This window comes from Pinus tabuliformis, chromosome 7 (assembly GCF_031772625.1).
Source record: "Pinus tabuliformis cultivar Carrire ecotype Pingquan chromosome 7, CPIR1, whole genome shotgun sequence".
Lineage (NCBI taxonomy): Eukaryota > Viridiplantae > Streptophyta > Pinopsida > Pinales > Pinaceae > Pinus > Pinus tabuliformis.
Genome location: NC_142293.1, coordinates 1,326,599,448 through 1,326,620,267, shown reverse-complemented (window position 1 = coordinate 1,326,620,267; position 20,820 = coordinate 1,326,599,448). Strand labels below are relative to the sequence as shown.

General features: G+C 35.2%; 1 protein-coding gene across 2 annotated transcripts; it reads left to right on the top strand.

Annotated features, from left to right (window-relative positions):
• Positions 1-12,051: 12,051 nt before the first annotated feature.
• Positions 12,052-19,947, top strand: LOC149252472 (putative receptor-like serine/threonine-protein kinase At5g57670). Of its 2 annotated transcripts, none has more exons than XM_089459712.1 (11): positions 12,052-12,824; positions 13,443-13,567; positions 13,692-13,810; positions 14,577-14,716; positions 15,249-15,752; positions 15,910-16,164; positions 17,780-17,937; positions 18,229-18,308; positions 18,422-18,557; positions 19,071-19,220; positions 19,400-19,947. In XM_089459712.1, the coding sequence occupies exons 1-11, from the start codon at positions 12,665-12,667 to the stop codon at positions 19,547-19,549; spliced, it is 1,977 nt and encodes a 658-aa protein (XP_089315838.1). In that variant the 5' UTR covers positions 12,052-12,664; the 3' UTR covers positions 19,550-19,947. The 2 variants fall into 2 exon arrangements, with proteins under 2 accessions (XP_089315838.1, XP_089315837.1); XM_089459711.1 differs by having other exon boundaries at positions 13,437-13,567.
• The last annotated feature ends 873 nt before the right edge of the window (positions 19,948-20,820 follow it).

Genomic DNA, 20,820 nt, shown 5'->3' with positions numbered 1-20,820 from the left:
ACCCCACACGTACACGAGTACCACATGTACCAAGCACCACATGCACAACATGTACATAACGCCATATGTACACACCATTGTACAACGTGTACAAAATACCACATGTACACAGTACCACACGCACGACATGTACGCGACACCACATGTATACAACACCACATGTAAGACATGTACACAACACCATTTGTACACAACACCACCTATACACAGTGCCACTTATACAACATGTACACAACACCACTTATACAATCATGCACACCACATCATATGTACATAGCACCATGTGTACAACATGCACGCAACACCACTTGTACCTAACACTGCATTTCCAACATGTACATAGCATCATCTGTACACAACACTACATATCCAACATGTGCATAACACCATATGCACACAACACTACATATCCATCATGTACATAGCACCATCTATACCCAACATTGCATATGCAATATTCGCACAACACTATATGTACCATCTTGTACAACCACATGCTCACATGCTATGTATACCCAACACCGCATGCGAACAACATCATAGATGCAACATGTACAACATATACAACATATGCATAACAATAATACCTCACATCTAAAAGCCCACTATCCTTTACCAAGCAACTTTCTTCCAGTGTCTTATCCATGCTTATCCTAGCATGCCACAGACCACACTTCTTTCACTTTGCTTATGTATCCCTCGGTACAACCTGTCCATAACATAAGCATAGGCATAATACTAGCATACAATATAACTTCATATTCACGTGATACTGACCTCATATGTCTGTCATGACTACTCTTCCCACTTGATTCCTCATAGACTAGGAACCTCTTCATGTCATTTGCTTGCGTAAGCAATCATTCCTCCACAAGAATGATTCTTGATGACCTTATCAGAAAGTGACATAGATACATGTACACATACATACATCCTAAAATAATAATGATCTTGCTAGTCAACGTCATACATACATACATATGTACATATAAACATTAGCATAAAATAATCATGATTCATGATCACCCTATCAGACATGACATACATACACACCTACATGCATACATATATAAACATCAACATAATCATGATCACAAAAAAAATTCCGGATATTATAAGGTCAAGGTTAACTGAACTTCATTTATTCATGCAACACATGTGCAATATTGAGAACAACAGTCCCAACATAGCCAAGGCATCTGACACCTCAGATCCATTTACTTTAACTTTTCTTGATTAACTTCCCATGATTGTTTTTTCATCATCCATTTACCACAATGAAACCAACCCATCCAACCAACTGTCATCTTACCTTTCATTGCGCTTACTCATACACTAAGCTTCATTTGTGTCTTACATTACCTGTTGGGTACCACACAACTCTCCCTGAGCTCCATCAAATTTTCCCCTTTCCCAACCAATTTCCAGACTAAAACCATGAAAACCAATAACAACATGACTCTACAAATTAAGTGGTATGGCCATACTCTAGACATAAATAAAGTTGCAAATAAAGTGCAAGAAAATCCAAAAATTCCAAAATCACAAGACTAGAAACAGACACTATGACTCAATCCCCATGGTTCCCCAGGAAAGCTCAACCATAACCTTCTTCAAGATTGCATGGTAGCCTCTCTTTCCATGCAACTCCCTGCATCATACTGCCATAAACACATAACTGTTAGTGCATAAATAAACATAACAATACACCAATTACCTCATTTTTTTGTGCCAAGTGCATTGCTTGCAACCGAACACATCCACGCCATCTCTTAAGGGATTCCCGTCCTTTGATAGATCCACTTGTAACTAAATACTAGCTAATATACCTGTCAAGTACATGTTCATGAATGTAGCACATATCCACATAATGTTAAACAAAATCAAGGTTAAGAAGACTTCCTATATGCAAAGCACTCATTCGTTTGAAATTAAGGTTTCCAAACATAGCCAAAGGAATTATTTTCATGATTCCTTTCTTTTACCTTTACCCAGCTACAACTGAGTCTTACTATATACTATCACGTCACCCAACTATTAGTTATATAAACACGTCAATTATTACCTCATCACGCTAATACCAAGCATGTTTCCTGCAACTGCTCACACATGTCAACCACATGTTCCAAGTATAAAGACAATCATATCTATCAGTTTGAGATCAACTTTTACAAACAAACATGTCATAATCCATAGTCAACTCCTAGTCATTATACATAATGCTACAACTATCACCTACTACACTCAAGTACATATCAACTCTCTCAACACATATGTCTCAGTAAAACCATCTTAAAGCAAGATCATTGGAACTGATACTAATATTATGAAATTCATCAAACATTCAACCAACTCGCAACATTCCATGTTAAATAAATCAACTAGACGGCGTAGTAGACACCAAACACTCAAACGCAAAATAGATGACATAATCCAAGAGTCAAGTACCCAATATACAACATAAGCAACCTCATACCTTAATGTATCTCAGGGGAGGTGATCTTGTCTACATAATTAATCCAGATTAGCACGATATAAATTCACAACATATCAACTCAAAAATAAATCATGATATTCATAACAGTAACTAGCTAACATGTTCACATCATAAGCTCATAAGAGTGTATCGTTCATGCATAAAAATCACATATGTATGATCAGTCTAGATTAGTACGACACCATATCACAAATATGTCGACTCATACCTGAATATTGCAACCATAATCATCTGCATAGGTAAAACCAGGTTAAAACAATGAATATAACATCAAGATCTTCAATGCAATAAACATAATTGTCACGCATATGACCAATCCAAATTACAACATCAAGATCTCAATGAAATAACCCTAATCATGAAGTTAATAGCATATAACAACAATAAGCTATATATCATGCTCATCAACAACATAAAACTGAATCGTCAAGCTAACTTTCATATAGCAACAACAAGTTAACCTATAACATACTCATCAACAACATATCATATAACATAATCATAAAGTTACCCAACCTAACCAACAATAGCAATGCTTACAACCACAGTTTACTATCATTCATGACTATTCGACACATGTGCATATGACTATGCTAATCAACTATCATCTATTAGGTACGTAACCATAACATCAAAATACATGTACATAACCTAATGTATATAATACTAATTCATAATACAATCGTTAACCCACATACCTGCATTCCAAACATGCAATACTTGTATAATGATCTGCTCTTATCCCAAAGTCTAATGCTGCAACCCCATTATGATGATCTACATATCATGCTTTATCTCAACCAACACATTAGCATCATAACATACCAATACCACCCTGATGACCTAAATTACATACCATGACTTCACAAGGCATGTTTGACCTACATTTCATGCATAATTATAACCAAGACCATGCATGCATAACAACTGCATATAGACATATAACACATGAGTATAAAACCATATACACATCATTCTAGCTAGAGTCCAACTAATGCATGACCATATAAACTACACAAACCATGACCTCATGCATGAAACCAACCATTACTCCATTGTACACATTGCCACATGCAACCAACAGCATGCATAAGCAATTCCAAATCAACTACACCTATGCATAACCGCATGTAGTTGACCATAAGTGATCAGATCTTGTAATCAACCTACAAGACTGATACAGGTAATCCAAATATTAAAGAATATAACCTAACATACAAGGATGTAGGTAGGCACCATAAAATCAACATGTAAGTGAAATATAATCCATACACAGTCAGTCACATACTTATGATAATAGATTTCACGAAATCAATATCAAATCCTCCATGATAACCATACTACAACCATACTCAAGCATCAAGCAATGCAACAAGTACATGGTTTGCAAGTATAAGATACACACATGCAACTGACATGCATGCATAACCAACACCTTCAACCCATCTAGTTCAAGAGTTGAACCATGCTTTGATACCACTCTGTAACACCCTCCTCCCACATCCACCTAAGTAACTATGCCAACTGGGGTAAAAATGAGACAAGAGGCTACTATGATCAGATTTTACCTCCTAAGTAACTTTAAGGAAGTGGAATCGATGAAACAACACACACAGTTATCCAACATCATCAATAGAACCCTCAGGAGACAAGTCAACCACTCAGACAACCTATCCTTGGGCCCCACTATTGTTCTAGACCTTTGAGGCCATAATCTCTCTCATGCTATGGGCAAGGGAGAAACCAAAGACCTAAAGTTGCTCTCATAGGCCCGCCTGCCAGTGACTGTGGACCAAACTTCCTAGTTCTGTGCTAACAACCCCAAGATTTAAGCCACTTTTTCAGGCCCAGAGCCCAGGCCACTTCCCAGAATGGTATGAAAGCTTGAAATCAAGAAAAGTACAGGGAAACAATGAAACAACAAAACAAAATAAATAAACTCAACAAGTCCTTAACCAGATCCCTACTAGCCATGAAAGGCATTTCATCAAACATATTGTCAACATGTAACCTACAGGTGTAAACAACAGAATTAAGTGTAGGGATCTCATGCTTATCTGAGAATCGCTATAAACCATTGTTTCCTCATGTCATTTGTTGCATATTCATCTATTAGGTCATAAACACATTATCCATTCATATACAAATAAAAACATGCTAAGAGCCATACATAGATGTTGTCATAAAATGTGCATATAACCAACATAATAGGAACATAAATACAATAAACATACTAGCCATCAAAATCCATATATACACCAGTACATTTACACATGAAAATCAAGGGAATGAATTTCTCATTAATGGATGCAATCAACCAACCAGCGATGGGGCTACCACGTTGCACCCGACCATAGAATGGCTGAGAAAAATCTCTCTTCATCCATTCACCCCCGTGCCATATTACATGCATGAATGTGGGACTCAAACCAAAAGAACTCAAGCAGGGAATACCGAGGCTAAACCACCTCACCCTCATCAATAGAAACCAAGCTTTACCATAATCCATCCCGGATCACTAGGCCAACATAATGAACACATCATAACAGGCTTTACCATGATTTACACCCGATCACTAGGCAAAACAAGCATGGATGCCACCAGATTTCTCCACCTACACTGTGAGGAATTTTCATGCCTCCTAGTCTCTTAGGATTTACTGCAATCCAAACTCGGATCACTAGGGCCCTAAAACAAGACCCACTCTCTAGTCTTTACCGCATATCCCAAACCCAGGATTACTAGGTCAAATGGAGAGAAAACCACATCTTGGCTTTATCGTATATCCTTCCATTCATCGGCAAGGATTCCTAGGCCCATCGAGGCAACACAATCCTATCTTTATCGCAACCCACAATCTAGCTCAAGGGTCACTATGCCAGTGGTTTTATCGTGATCCATAGTCTGATTCAGGTACCACTAGGCCATGTGCTCTATCATTTGGAGTTTCACCCCACTCAGCTTCTAATCCATTTGGCAATCTAGCTTAACCGAACCATGAGAACCCCATCACATCATGGCTATCCGAAAATGGAAAGGCTAGGCTAAAAACACTGTCATACCTAGAAAAACCCATGCCATGACAGAAAAGAACCACATGAAATACCATGCATGCTATATCTAGCAAGGAAAATACACATGAAAGTCGATACCTGCAATGAAGCCTGTTATAGCTACTTGATCCTGCATTACCCTCCTTGATCCTTACTTCCTCTGGCCTTCTTTTATTTTCTTGATCCCATGCATAACCATAGCAAGAACTTGAGCTAAGAGCTTACACTGACCAAGAGATTAACACTAAAAATGAAGCAGCCTACCAACTAATCCTCATAAGCCTTTTTATGAATGAGGCCTCTATCTTCTTCATTTTCCATTATTTTCGTTCAATTTCCTCCTCACATGCAACCTGTGACCTTTCACCTCCTTTTTCTCCTAATTTCCATTATTTTCATAAATAAATCTGCCAAAATAATTTTTTTTCTTTTTAATGCCTTTGCCAATTTCCTTAGCCATAAACAACCAAATGAACACCCGCTAGGATGTCGTGCCCAACATTCATCTTAGAATACGTGTCCCATCATCCGTGGTATTTATATATTTTTACATGGAATCATCACCAGGGTTGTTACAAATTTCTTTTATGGTTGGTGTGGAATAAGAAATCTTGATGTAGAGGGATTAGAGGCATAGCTTATTACATAAAAAGAACATTCTTTCTCACATTATGCTTGCTGAAGAAAGACCATTTCGATTAGTATGTGGGGATGGAGATCTCATATATTAATGCTAAAAAGGTCCTTATAGAATTTTTTTCTTTCATGCCTATTAACTCTACATTTTATAAGAAAAACAATCTAGATAAAAAAATTCCCTTACACCATCCAAAAGTACGATGTTTAGAGCTTGAAAAATTATGGTAGCATCCTCTTGGTAGGAGACTTTAATGCTAGAACAAAAGCTAATTAAGCTATCATTTTAAACAATGTTTCCAGCCCTAATCCTCTAAGGCTAGATGAGGCCCTTGTTTTAGCTATCAAGTACAAAATAAACTATGAATACTTAGCTATGTATTTCTTTGGTATCGAGCTAAACAACATTTACAATTCTCAAGATCTAATAATTTGCAACCATCTAATGAAGTGGCTAAAATGCATCTATATGACTTGTATTCATGTGCTTGTTAGTGACATCCTAGATTTTTTGATATTTGATCTCCGTACATACAACCAAATAATAAATTTTAGCCTCTTAAGGGACCATGATCATAAATTTGATTATAGACCATAACTCTAAACTTTGTAATGCACAAAAGATCCATTGAAGAGATATTTTTTTTTATTGAGAGAACCCGTAATGCGTTGGCTCTCATACTCGCGTGACACGGAGTCGATCCTCGACAACTGCCACTATAACCTCTAGGTGAAACTGTACTGTCCCCAAGCACAGTGCACAGGTAAGGCAAGGTTTGAACTTGTGACCTAAATAGCAGCTCAAATGCCTTAGTAGTGTGGTCGTTGGCCAACAAGCCACGCCCATGGGGGTAAAGGGGGGAGGGTGCAACACTAGGAATTCCTGGGAGGCCACCCATCCCAGTACTACTCTAGCCCAAGCACGCTTAACTACAAAGTTATACTAGGATCTGATGCATTAACACTGGTATGATAAAACCCACATTAAAGAGAATTATGATAACCAAACTCTCTTGATTTTTGACAAAACAAAGTTGATATTTGAAAAAATGAGCTAAATCTCTTATCAAATAAGAAAAATATTGATATCTCTATCATAATTTTATGATAACCCTCTCTACTTCCATCAACAAGTTCTCTATCAAATTGTTGCGTAAAAAGGGAAATAGAACAACCAACTCTTGGTATAATAAAGAGTGTAAGATTGCTAGAAAATCCATAAGAGATGCTTCTAATGGGTCCTTAAAATATGACAAGATAAATGGATACAAAGCCTTAGTCAAAAGGGTAAAAAGGTACAATATAAATAGCAATATAAGATTTTTCATCTATCTAAGTTAGATCCTAGTAAATTATGGAGGCTAATTGAGTGATTGGAATCCCTACCTTAAAAGCATTTATGGATTGATTAATGTCATATACCAAAGCATAGAGGAATAAGTTTTTTAAATAAGATGACATAGAGTTTTTGGTTAAACATATCATAAAAAGGAAAGCTAAGGACATAAGAGTACCAAGAAAAAATATTAAAAATTAGAGGGGTATCCTCATCGCTCACATCCACAAGCTTCTCAATTTAACAGTCAAGCAGGGCCTCCTTAAACCTTAGATTAAAAGCCCCATTGTTCCTACTTTTAAAAGTGGGGACAAAACAATCCCTCTAACTATAAGATCATTATGCTTAGCCCCCTTTTAGCCAAGCTATATGAAACTATTTTGGAAAATAACATTAATATATGACTAGAAATTCATAGAAAAATACTAAAGACCAAGCTAGACTTAGGAGCTATCATCAATTGTGGACCACCTTGTTACACTTACGTCATTACGTAGAAATGTCACGATAATAAAACTAATCCCTTGTGTTGCTTTGTTGAATTTAGAGAAGCTTTTGACATAATGCCCAAGACTAACCTTTGGAATAGGTTAGAAGAGCTAAAAGTTCCTCTCAAGTTGAGAATTGTTGTGATAAGGTTGTACAATAACATTATTACCAAGTTTAGGAACACTAGGGGTTGGTTAGATTAAAAAAATGTAATATAGGAGTTAAGAAAGGTTGTCCCCTATTCCCTACCTTTTCTTGGCATATCATCACTAACAAGTTAGAGGGTTTCTTATAAACAACGAGTTGTATCAGCCAAACTCACACTAGTGTAGTCATCAACCTTTATTTTTGCACTAATAATATTGTTCTTATGGGGAGGAGTTCCTATGATCTTGACAAGCAATTGAGAATCCTCAAGGACTTGTACTCTAGTATAGGTATGATTGCTAACATTGACAAAATGAAAGTTGTTAGATCTAAGACTTTTGTGATCCATAATGTACATATAAGTCTTTTGGATTAATCACATTGTTAGGATTTGGTCGACATTTCGAACCAACTAATGTGGTTCATCCTCAGGACAAGGTGAGAAATCAATAGATCTGGGGGAATAAATAGTAAGGATGCATCACTGCCTAGAGTTAGCCATTGAAAATGAAAGTTACTGTAATTAAATAAAAAACTATCGTTTATGATAATTTTGTGTATGAAAACAATAGCTTGGAGGAAGTGACTGCATGCAAATATCTCGTTACTCGTAGCGATCTTCATCACAAACATAATAAGAACTATAGCATTGAGAAAAGTATAAGCAAATGCAAGAAAGATTTTTATGGACTTGAAAACAATTATGAATCAATGGACCTTTTTCTATGGGATAAGAAGAAGTTACTCTTTAAAACCATCATCACTCCTGATATTTTTATATGGTTATGAAGTTTGGGGCTACAACATCTCTATAGAATCTTGGAGAGAAGTGTTTTATAACTTTTAATCTCAAAATTGAAGGAAATAACCCTATGTTAGTGTCCTCATATAAGCGAGTTTTTCCCAAATTGAGAGAGAAACTATGACTAGGTACATAATGTACATGAATGAGATAAACAACATGGAAGAGAAGAAGCCCCTTAATATTGCTTCAAACTCTAGTGAAAACCACTTATAGCTCAAGCAGGGGTGGCATAAAGATACCAACTCTTGGCTAAATCATTATAGAATAAAGGGAGAATTTACTCTGCAAGATAACAATAATATCAAAAATATTATTCATCTAAATTTAAGGAGAAATTATGGTGTGATATAGAACTAGAAGATAAAACAAAACTAAGATACTATAAGGAGATGATTAACCCTAATCTAGAATATCAAAAACATCTCTTTTTATTCTGACTAGGATAAAGAAGAAAATTGGCATTGCTAAAATAAAGACAAAATTTCAAGACCTCCATAATGAAGCAAGGTGTTGGAAAATTTCTAAATCATCATGGCTCCAAAAAAATTGTCATTTTTGTGAGGCTAAAATGGTTGAAAATGAAAATGTTTATCTAAAAATCTTATGTATACACCCATATCAAACCACACTTTCAAAAATTTTATCACAATAAAAACCTTTCTAAACTTTTTAGCTCATCAAAAACAGTGATTTATGAATGTTTTTCTTCAACCTTTTAAGGCACATAAGTAAAATTTTAAAACAAACCAAGTAATTCCTTACCTTTCTTAAAATTTAATATACCAAATTTGTTTTAAGTGAACATTAACCATCATCACCATTATAATACTTCAACATAACACATAGACACACACATAAAATCTCATTTTCACACTAAAAATTATAAACCATGTAGATCCATCTTAAACACTACAAGAATTGTGAGGGAATATGAAAACTTCTTTTAGAATGCAAAAAAAGAATAAAAAGTTTGCACCTCAATAGATTTGATCCTTGTAGAAACTTGATAGATTGGTTATATATATATATATATATATATATATATATATATATATATATATATATATATTCCATTTTGAATATATAAAATGGATTCAATGCTTTCAAAATTTAGTTGTAATTTGGATTGTGTACATTACACAACCTAAACTTGCAATTCCAACATAGCTTTGGTCGATTTGAAACAAAATCCACTGAGAAATATACCTTTTTTATTTCAAACAAAATTGACCAAAAGAAATTAATTAAAGAAGGTCACAATGTAAAATAATGAGACTAATTACAATGTTTTAACCATAAAATATAAAATTTTCCATTGTTCTATATAATGCATATATAATTTTTTTTAATTGTTTTATTTCTCTACAAAGTTGATATAAGATTATGTTATTTCATATCAACATCGAAATATTTTATTTATGGTTGAGAATGAGACTGAAATAATTTTACCACTTCCCTATTTGTATGACTAGTAAACTTACTTTTAATTAAACAAATGGTTAAGAATGAGAATGAAATAATTTTACCACTTCTCTATATGTATGGCTAGTGAAATTACTTTTAATTGAACAAATCAAACAAGTATATTGTTTTTTTTATTATATTGTATTCAATATAATTTGTTTATTTAAAGAATATTTTTTTGTTTTTGTTTTAAAAAAGTAATGTCAACTACAAGTTGATTACAGATGGAATTACACCTCTTTCATATTAGGTTCTACAATAAGTCTCGACTCAAATATAAATAACTCAAAAAACAAAATAGGAAAAAATTACTTCTTTCTCTATATATAAATAGTATATACATTCTACATCATCCTATAATAATAATCATTATCTAAACCTTCTATATTGATTATTTCAATAAGAGATATTTTACATATATATATAATGATAATGTATTTTATATATTTATATATAATGATAATATATTTTATGTATATTTAATGTTTAATTTTAACTGTGTATAGTGGTTAAAAAGTTAAGTTATTTTGTAGCATATAGATATGGACTATATTTTAAAATTGTTTTTGTTAAAAAAATTAAATTTGCTCTTTTTAAAAATGAAAAAAATAAGTTAATGAGCTAATACTCAATGATATCGGATAAAAATAAAACATTGCTCATTATAAATTACCATGGGTTAATTTCAAGTCGTGTGATTTTCCTCTTATACAGATCAACACCGTTAATACCGTTAATTAATTCAGAATTGTGTGGTTTTCCTTTATATACTACCAATGCCGTTAATTAATTCAGAATTGTATGGTTTTCCCTTTATATACTACCAGTAATTAATTCCAAGTTGTCCTGTTTTAACATTATAGGTCACTTAATTAACGTTAAAAATGGCACTGGTCAGTGGTCACTGATGGATCAGTCTGTTATATTGATTTTTCCCATTTGTTAAAAATGACAAGGAAATTACCGATTATCCTAGTGTTAAAAAAAAAAAGAAAGACAAGGTCAATTTGTTTAAAAAACCAAGACATTGCAACATCCAGAGCTAATCCTTTTATAAATTCGTTCGATTCGATCTAACATGTCTTTCACAGATTCGGACAAAATAATTAATTTATCTAAAAATGAAGGAACGCAGTACTAGAAAAATATATTTTCTCTCTGGTGTGTTTTTAACGAGTCTCCGGAGGTTGAGAAGCATTTCGTACACACTTCCACAGTAAGTTTCTGATACGTTATACTTCAAACCTCCATCATAACTTCGAATTAACTCTACTGTGTACAGGCCACCTTGTGGGTCTGTACTCTTCACTTCCAAGCGGTTTGGATTGGTCCATGAGGGCGGTGTGAGAGAACGATGATGATGAGCAAAACTTCAAAAGTGGATTATACCTAATGGCATGGAGATACATTTCAACGTTGAGCAATGAGATTGGAGGGCTCATTAAACCAGAAATTGTGTGAAATTGCAGGAAATAGCAAGTGGTTGAGCAAAAAGCATTGTGTGATATTGCAGGAAATAGCAAGCGGTTGAGCAAAACAGCATTGATGTTTACCACATGATAGTTCCACCTGGTTAGAATAAATCCCCCCCCCCCCCCCCAAAAAAAAAAATTGGGTTAACTTGATTCTTACACCTTTCTAATTACAGTGCCGTAGATTGGGAACTTTATTTGGATATGGAGATAATGAATACAACTGGTTTTGCTTGGAGGGAAAGAGTAATCATAAACATACAGTCTACTCTCATGATTCCTCCCCATACCGTCCAACCTTTGCTTGCAGAACCCGCGCCATATTCATAATTCGATTTAATCTCAAACGAATCTTGCCTCTTAACTTATTCGAAGTGAAAGTCCCTATCGAGTAGAAAATTGAGTGCAAGCCCTATGAAAATTCAGAAAATTATTTTTGCATTTTCAATTCGATGTCAGCGCAGAGCTATCGCTCTCATGATTTTCTGTTAATCATTATCTTGCGACCATGATTGTGTTTGTCCGAGCCCAAATAATTTATGAGAATTTAATGACAGTGGGCTACCTCTAATCATCCTACATTGCATGCACAGAAGAAGTGGGAATTAAAATTAAGAACAAAACTCTTCTCTTCGGTGGTAAGTTCAGAAAGGGATTAGCAGTCGATTAAAGGGATCAGGAGTTGGGCTCTTCGTGCAGGAGGAGAACATTCATCAGGATAAAGCGATTGTGTATTGAACAGGAGAATGGCAGAGAATTGATCAGATGAATTATTTGAGTGTTGATGGTGGTGGTAATTCAAAGATGCAGGAGATAATAGTAGTTGGGATATCGTTAGAGGAAGAAGACAGCACAGAACTCCTGTCATGGGCTATTAGCGTAGCAGCTCAACCAGGCGACACCGTCGTCCCACTCCATGTACTTGGTAATCAATCCTTAGAGTTTTGTTTGAATTTCTTGTTTCTTCACCATTCTGAGACGCTCAATCTTCACCGCGCATGGTGGACTTATAGATTTTGTTCAATGCTTAAGTGAGGTTCTCAATGGAATGTCTATAGAGACAGTGGTCCTCCAACTAACATTATGGTTGGAGATGAGTGCTTGTTATGTTTCTCCCTCCACCTCTGTGGGGCTTGTGTGGGTATGTATGTGAAGAATCAACAATAGGATATGGTGCTTTGGATTCTTGGAATACTTTTTGGGACTTTAAAATCTTCTATCAACTGGGTGTGGGAAAATTCTGGCGTGTACTAATGAAATAAAATGAATGAAATGCCATACTAATGAAATAAAAGGAAATAAATACCAGTTGAGAAGGATGAAACAAAGGCAGGTGAAATTTCAAATATTATTAAATAGAACATGAAAGTGCAGAAAGATTAACGCTCGAATTTTGTTATGCCCTCTCAGTGATATATAGATCCAGGGTTAAGATGTTAGTTCATTATTAGCTCTTAACAAGTTACTCTTGTAAATTGTTGTTTCTAGCAATTCTGTGTAAAGAGAGTGTAGGGAATGACTCGTAGTTTTGCAAAAGGTGCAGTCAGGAAGGATGAAAAGAAGCTTTCAGACTCGTTTACACAGCTTATGAAAAACAAGATTGACAGAGCAAATGCATATACTCTAGATTTGTTGGGAGCATTCACAGACCTCTGCCAGGCCAAACAGGTGGGTAGCACTTAGGAGCCAGCCATTATCAATGTTTGCTTAGATGGTTCTTTTATTCCATATTAAAATTGGTGGAGCTCCATGTGTTTCGTTTAATTAATCAAGGCAGGGACTATTGTGACAGGTTAAAGTCGAAGCAAAGGTGTTGGTTCATTGCAGTGTGGAGGAAGGTCTGGTTGATGAAGTTGCTGCTGTGGGGGCTTCATTTCTCGTCCTCGGAGCTTCAACCCATCAGGCGAGGAGGTATGCTGCTGTGGCTGTCTTTGTGCTCTGCAATCTATTAATGGTTAATTGCTGTTGACTTTGTTAAACTAGGCTTGCAGTTAAGGCAAATAACTAATGGACATGGTATAGATATGTTGTTGACACATTTCTTCTGGAAACAACTGCGTAGATTATATGAAATGTCTGACGTTTCGGGTGGACGTTTATGGTTTAGATAGATATTCAATTGACACCCAAATTTGGATAGGACTGCATTCCTTTTCAGATTGAAGGTTCAAACATAACTCCATTCTTATTGGGTACCTACTACCCACAATATCCCTATGGCTTGGGAGGTCCACACCTGCTGTTTCCAAATTTTCAGTCACTACATTTTATTGATTTACAGTTTCATATAATAATTCCAGGGGTCTCTACAACTCGCATTCCCTAAGAGAGTCTAACGAATTAGTTCAAAAGAGGGAAGAAAGGGGGAGGGAGGTGAACAGTAAAAACCTATCAATCCACTGGAAAAAAGGGCAGTTTATACCTTATAGATTTGGAACATATGTAGTAATTTGCAAATAGTTGGACCATAGTGTCTCCATTTTTCATAAGACAGAGCATGACTGATTTCATATCCAGAGATGATCTAATAACAATGGTTATTTCATTCATAAACGAAGTGTGCACTTCTGAGTAAACTGTAATTTACAATGATATTGTTTACATTTACAATTTAGGACCCAAGAGATTTTATTTTAAGGAGTTTTATAATGGTCTTGAATTATCTCATTCTAAGCAGACCTACACTTGGAGTGACCAAGTATTGCCTTCAGCATGCTCCAGCTGGATGTTCTGTGATTACGGTGAAAGGCAGGCGACTTCCCCTACATGCTGAAAGCTTTCCTAAAATCCCTGATAATACAGTCTTTTCTCAGGAAGGTACGTATATATTGAAGCAGATCGTTTTCTGACGCCTTGATTTTTCTTCATGGTATATGACATTCACATTGCGAGTCTTCTCCCTGTTTCCGATCATAGAGATAGATCATTTTTTTTTATTTCAATCAGAAAATCACAGGCTTGGGGTTTCTGACACTTGCACCTTTTCTACAAATAGACTAAAACAATAATCAGATGAAAAATATAGTCAGGAAAATGAAAGAACAATCTTTAGAAGCTAAAAGTTGCCTATGTGAACACTACATGACCAATTGTAGTATAGATACTGTTAACTACAAAAGGGTTGGAGTTCAAGGCAGAGCTTCAATTACTTAAATTATCTGTACTTGGTTTTATAGACGATATATGTAAAATATCACCAATTAGTAGAATATGCACGGGACGAGCATCATTCTGTTATTATTCTGTTTACACACTTACGCGGACATGATAGATTTGATGTTGCCAACTACTGAATTTGTTTTCCAGCTCTGGAGAGTTAGGATTTTCACTTCATTGACATTGCTTGCAGGAATTCACAAGTTGGACCTCAAATGGCATCACAAGGATTTCGGAAAAGCACTCACTTCTTTCCAGAAGCGGTTTTTCTCAAAAAGGTCATTTGGCAATGGAGAAATAACACTTGGATTCAATAAAAGTTCCAACGGTTTTGACATGCCGCAAGAAAAGCTCTCTTCAACAGTAGTTGTGAAACAGGATCATGATGGATCCGCTCATTCATTCTCCAAGATGGGCCTCTTTGGTCAAGTATCTTCAGAATCTAATGAAGAACTAAATTCCGGATCGAATCAACAAAACTGCTTGAACATCTGGAAAAATGTTAATTTGGTATTTCCACCGCTATTCTCTTCATATTTTGGCCGCCGATCAATACAAGGAATTGCAAAGTATAACGAGGAAGTCTGTGAACCAGATAGAACGACTGGAAGTGCTGATTCACCTTCTATATCGAAACCATCATGGAAATGCTTTACATATGAAGAGATTTCTAAAGCCACCAACAATTTTCATCCTGGTATAGCCTGACCTATAGAATTTGTTTCCAAAATTAGAATCACAACATTTTCAACAAATAAGTTTACATCAAGTAACATTACAGTATCAGACACATGTTGCTTGTCTCACATTATTTGATTGAATAATTCATTGTTCTGAACCTCGTTGCATGGCAGACAACATTGTTGGCAGAGGTGGTTTTGCAGAGGTCTACAGAGGAGAGCTCCGAGATGGGAAAATAATAGCAGTGAAGAGATTGGCTGCTGGAAATACAGATGAGCAAAGGGAAAAAGAATTTCTCATAGAATTGGGTATAATTGGCCATGTCTGCCATCCAAATACAGCGTCATTAATTGGTTGCTGCATTGAGAATGGTCTCCATCTCATCTTTGACTTCTCACCATATGGTAGCTTGGCTTCTGTTTTACACGGTAAGCTACAATTAATGTAAAGTTGTCCCATCTAAGGCTTCGTTTTGGGTCTCTTCAATTTGAATAGCTGTACAGTGTAAATGTAGTTTAATGAAATACCAAGCAAACAAAGCACCAAAGAAAAATTGTATAGAGAAGTTTTGTATCTAGGTTGAAGACAATGGCTTAGAACAATCCTGAAGCATTAACAAATTGGGATAAATTATGGATTAATCTTTATCAATATGGTCAATAGGTTCTTAACAGGGTTGGTGCAAGAGGTGTGGTGTTATCACCTCTACTAGGGTCCAAGTTGCCCAGTCACATGCTTTGTGCTCATACTTGTGTGTGTCTGTACTTGTAAAAAATGGTGGGGCCAGGTGCAAATTTTGATCAACTTTGGTGGAATAGATATCCCCCACTCATGGCTTCTTAGCCAAATGAGGCTTCCTTAGCATGGAAAAAATGTTTATGACCTAGTATTAAATCTAAAATAGAGCAGTTGCTGCTTGCTTGTGTTGACTGGAGGCTTTTAATCAATTTTTATTTTTATTTTTAATGAATGTAAAGTGATGGTTTGTAAAAATTTAAGTGTGATCTTTGCAAAAATCTATACTTGATGGTTTTGATTTGAGCTAGCAAGGTTCATTCTCAGATGTCATTTCATTCTTATTAGGCGTCCATGTTCTCACTGTGGCTTGGGAGGTTTGCAGTGACCTCTTGCAAATTTCCAATTGTCTTCATCTATTCGTTGACAATTACTTGGGGTACTCTTCAAAGTACCATGCCCAAGATGATTTAAAAAATGAATTGCAGCAGGGTGGTGGTACAAGGCTACAAGTCCATTAGTCCACCATTGCCTACTATGGAGAGTGCAGGCGCTACCCATATAGGTGTCTGTTCATCTGTCATTAATGGAATACTAGGTGTTTGTGCATATATGTCAGATATTCTTATCCAATCTTGTTGTGGTATGACCCTATTAGGTTGTCTCCTTTCTGCTATAGAAACAATGCTTGAAACTACTCCAAACAACAGCCTTTCCAAAGAGCAAAAACTTCAAATCTCACAGGCTGCATAGGAGGATATTCTTCCATTTTGGGAGGCAATTTCTTCCAAAGGATCTATTATTGGATCTACTTTCCCTCTTTAGTGGCAGTTTGAACAATTGTACCTTTTGATAACCTTTCTGAATTTGCTCCAGTTTCTAGCAAAAAGCAATTTCTTTAATGAGGCTGTTAATAGCTCAGATCTTATGTGCTACAAACTAATTCAAGGAAGAGTGCAACAATAATATTCGTAAAGCCATGGATATGAACCATTTTGTGAAGAGAAAATTGAAGGTTTGGACAATCTTGATGAGGGCTGAGACAGAGTAAGAGGTTCCACAAGATGCAACATTCTATTGAAAAAGGAATGTTGTGCCTTGACTGGTATAGGCATCATGTGAGAAGAATAAGTAAAATCTTAAATATAAGGTAAACAAAAAGAGAAAGCAAAGTTGGTGGTGTTGCAAAGGATACATCAGCAACACAAGATGCCATTTGAAGAATGGGGCCTTCACTTTCTATCTAGCTGCAATATTAAATCAAAATTAATGTGAGAAGGAATAAGTCTAACTTGAAATTTTGGTTAGGCACAAATACTCAGCTGCTGGAATGGCCAGTCAGATACAAGGTGGCTGTGGGAACAGCAAGAGGGCTGCATTATCTCCACAAATGCTGCAAACGGCGGATCATCCACAGGGATATCAAGGCCTCAAATGTTCTGCTTGGCCCTGACTTTGAGCCACAGGTAAGCAATTTAATCCATTAAAATATTGATAATTTGCTCCTCTTGCAAACTCGAAAACATGAGAAAGGGTCTAGCTTTTCCCTCAGTTTTAAACTTCATTGCTAATGGAATTCAGGATATTCTATTTCTTATATATCTTATATTTTATAGAGTAATATCATTCATCTTTAATCAGCTAAACAACAACAGTCCTAAACACACAACACACCGAGTGCTGCATTTTTGCCGAATCATTTTGAATGGTGATATCTAGTTTCTAGTCTCATAAATATCCTGATTTTCCTATCACAGATTTCAGACTTTGGATTGGCAAAGTGGCTTCCAAGGCAATGGAGTCATCACTCTGTAACACCCATTGAAGGAACTTTTGGGTAAACATTTTCATCATCTTCTTCATTGTATTTTCTTGGTATCTATAGTTATACTAAATAGGTAATATAGCTGATTATCTGCAAGCTCCTCATTCTCGAAACATCTTGAGCAGGTATTTGGCACCCGAGTATTTTCTGCATGGAATCGTTGATGAGAAAACAGATGTTTTTGCCTTTGGAGTGCTCTTGTTGGAGATAATTTCTGGTAGGATGCCTTCTGATGTCACTGAGCAGAACTTCCTACTCTGGGTGAGTAGAAATAACTATAACCAACAAGAAATGATGGTGCTAGGATAATGTAAACTAAAGTAAATCTGGATCCTAAAATGCTCCAACCCAGTCTGACATGCAACATCATAACTCATTTTTCATGCCCATCTGGGAGACTTGTATTCAAAATGACAAAAAACAGAATCAAAGTTTCTGAGGCCCACATTTTATATTTCTCGATCTAACCATTTCAAATATTCTCAGGTTCTTTTATGTCCAATACTTTCCACTTTGTTGAAAAAACTGAAGAGTGGAATGAAAGATTCTAATGGAGAATAAAGGAATCACTTCAATTCTGTATGTCTTGTTGGCAAATTGCCTACATATTTATAATATATTATTTGTTAACAATGCAGTCATTGCTTTCAGCTTTTGATTTTATTAGTCCTTTCATCCATTGCAATATTGCATGTGGATATCTTGAAAATACAAAATACAAAATAGCCATTAAGGACCTTATATAGCAAATGTGATCAGATCTATTTTGTGCAGGCCAAACCCCTGTTGGAATCTGGAGCCATTACAGAACTAGCAGATCCTCGACTGGGTGGTCAATATGATGTTCACCAAATGCAGAGAATGGTTCTCACAGCTTCTCTATGCATAAGGCAGTCTGCAATCTGGCGTCCATCCATGAGTGAGGTGAGCTCGTCCTCTGATTCCTCTCTGAACACTCCTACGGTTTATCAACTTTTCCACATACTCGAAGATAATATGAGGCCTTCAATATCCGTCACAGAGTGTTGACTATGAGTTCTGAATTTGCATTGAGTAACTATCATAATTGGTTACCTTGGAATGCTATCTTCCTTTTCTTTCAGGTCTTGCAGTTGTTGACAGATGGGCTTAGCCCAGAAATATTGGAATCCTGCAGAATGCCATCATCTGAGACAGATGCAGTGGATGGCTACTTGAAATTTAATGACGAGGAGTACAGCCAAAGATTCAAGTTTATTGGAGCTTCTCCCTGATACTAACTCACTTTTCCTTATAACTAACGTGCAATAGAGACAGCCCTCAGCTGTATTGGCTATTTATTTTTGGTTTGACTGAGCTCTTAATGGAATGTGGACAGACTGATATATTTTGACAGACTGTAGCAAAATAACCATTGTTAGTATAATATAGGCAGAAGATACCCCATTCAGAGTAGCGAGTGTCTGTATTACTTAAACTAGTTAGTTGTTGCAGTATAGAAAAATAGCAAAGCACATTTTGTCCTTAGTGTGCATAGAATCAGGCAGTGTCACTGAGTTCTTGTATTCTGAACTTGTATTCTGAATTTCAATCGCATCAGAGTCTGTCAATAAATCTTTAAAAAAAATTATACTTGCAGAGTTTATTAATAAGTCGCATTTGGCCATTTTTATTTGGATTTATTAAACATTCTCTTTGATATTGCCTTTTTGTGAGTGCTGGTTTGTCTCTCTGTGAGAGTGAACCAGTATAGATTCATTTTAAATATGGATCTAATATGAGTACAGAGTGATCCATTTTTTTTCAGGTGCAAATTTGTTTCTGAGCTTACATTATTTCAATGTTTTGTATAATTATTTAGTTTTTTCTTTTTTGGTATTTATAAACAAAATTTCAAAATGTACTGACATCCTTACACATGATACTGACCTGGATAAACCTCTCAACTGGATAATAAAATAATAACTAGTAATAATAAAATATAACCACTCAAATAATAATAGAATATATATAATATAAATGATAAATTATAATAAATTTTATAAACACATAAATTATAATATATTTTTTTATCCAATGATATGATATGTACGTATTTATTATACTTACTTAAAGCAGTTATATTGTAATTGGTTTTAATCCAACTACTATGACTTTCAATAATTTTTTGTTTTGTAGTAAAGTTTTGTAAAAAATTTAAAAATTATTATATTAATTTTTTAAATAAAAATATATTTATATTTTATGAAAATTATTATTCTAATTTTCTATTAAATAAATAAAATAAAAAAAATTTATACAATTTTGATGGGAATTGTCAATATAAAATATTTAATTTAAAATTTTAAAATTATTTTAAAGTGTCATTTGTTTATCAATTGTACCATAATACAAATGGTGACGCATCAATCTAATTTAAAAAAAAATAATCAAAAATTCATTTTATTATGTTTGAGAAATCTAACTTGGGAAGGCGTGTTATTCTCGATCCCTTCATCGCTATGCTCTTTTTCAGTTGGCATGTTAAGGTCAGGAATACATGAAA

What these genes read in the sequence shown, in the direction of transcription:
- LOC149252472 (XM_089459711.1), top strand. Translation starts at nt 12,665, where the DNA reads ATGAATTATTTGAGTGTTGATGGTGGTGGTAATTCAAAGATGCAGGAG. An exon ending in CTTGGCTTCTGTTTTACACG is followed by an intron (nt 16,165 to 17,779) that starts GTAAGCTACAAT and finishes AATTTTGGTTAG; the next exon opens with GCACAAATACTCAGCTGCTG. An exon ending in CCCATTGAAGGAACTTTTGG is followed by an intron (nt 18,309 to 18,421) that starts GTAAACATTTTC and finishes CATCTTGAGCAG; the next exon opens with GTATTTGGCACCCGAGTATT.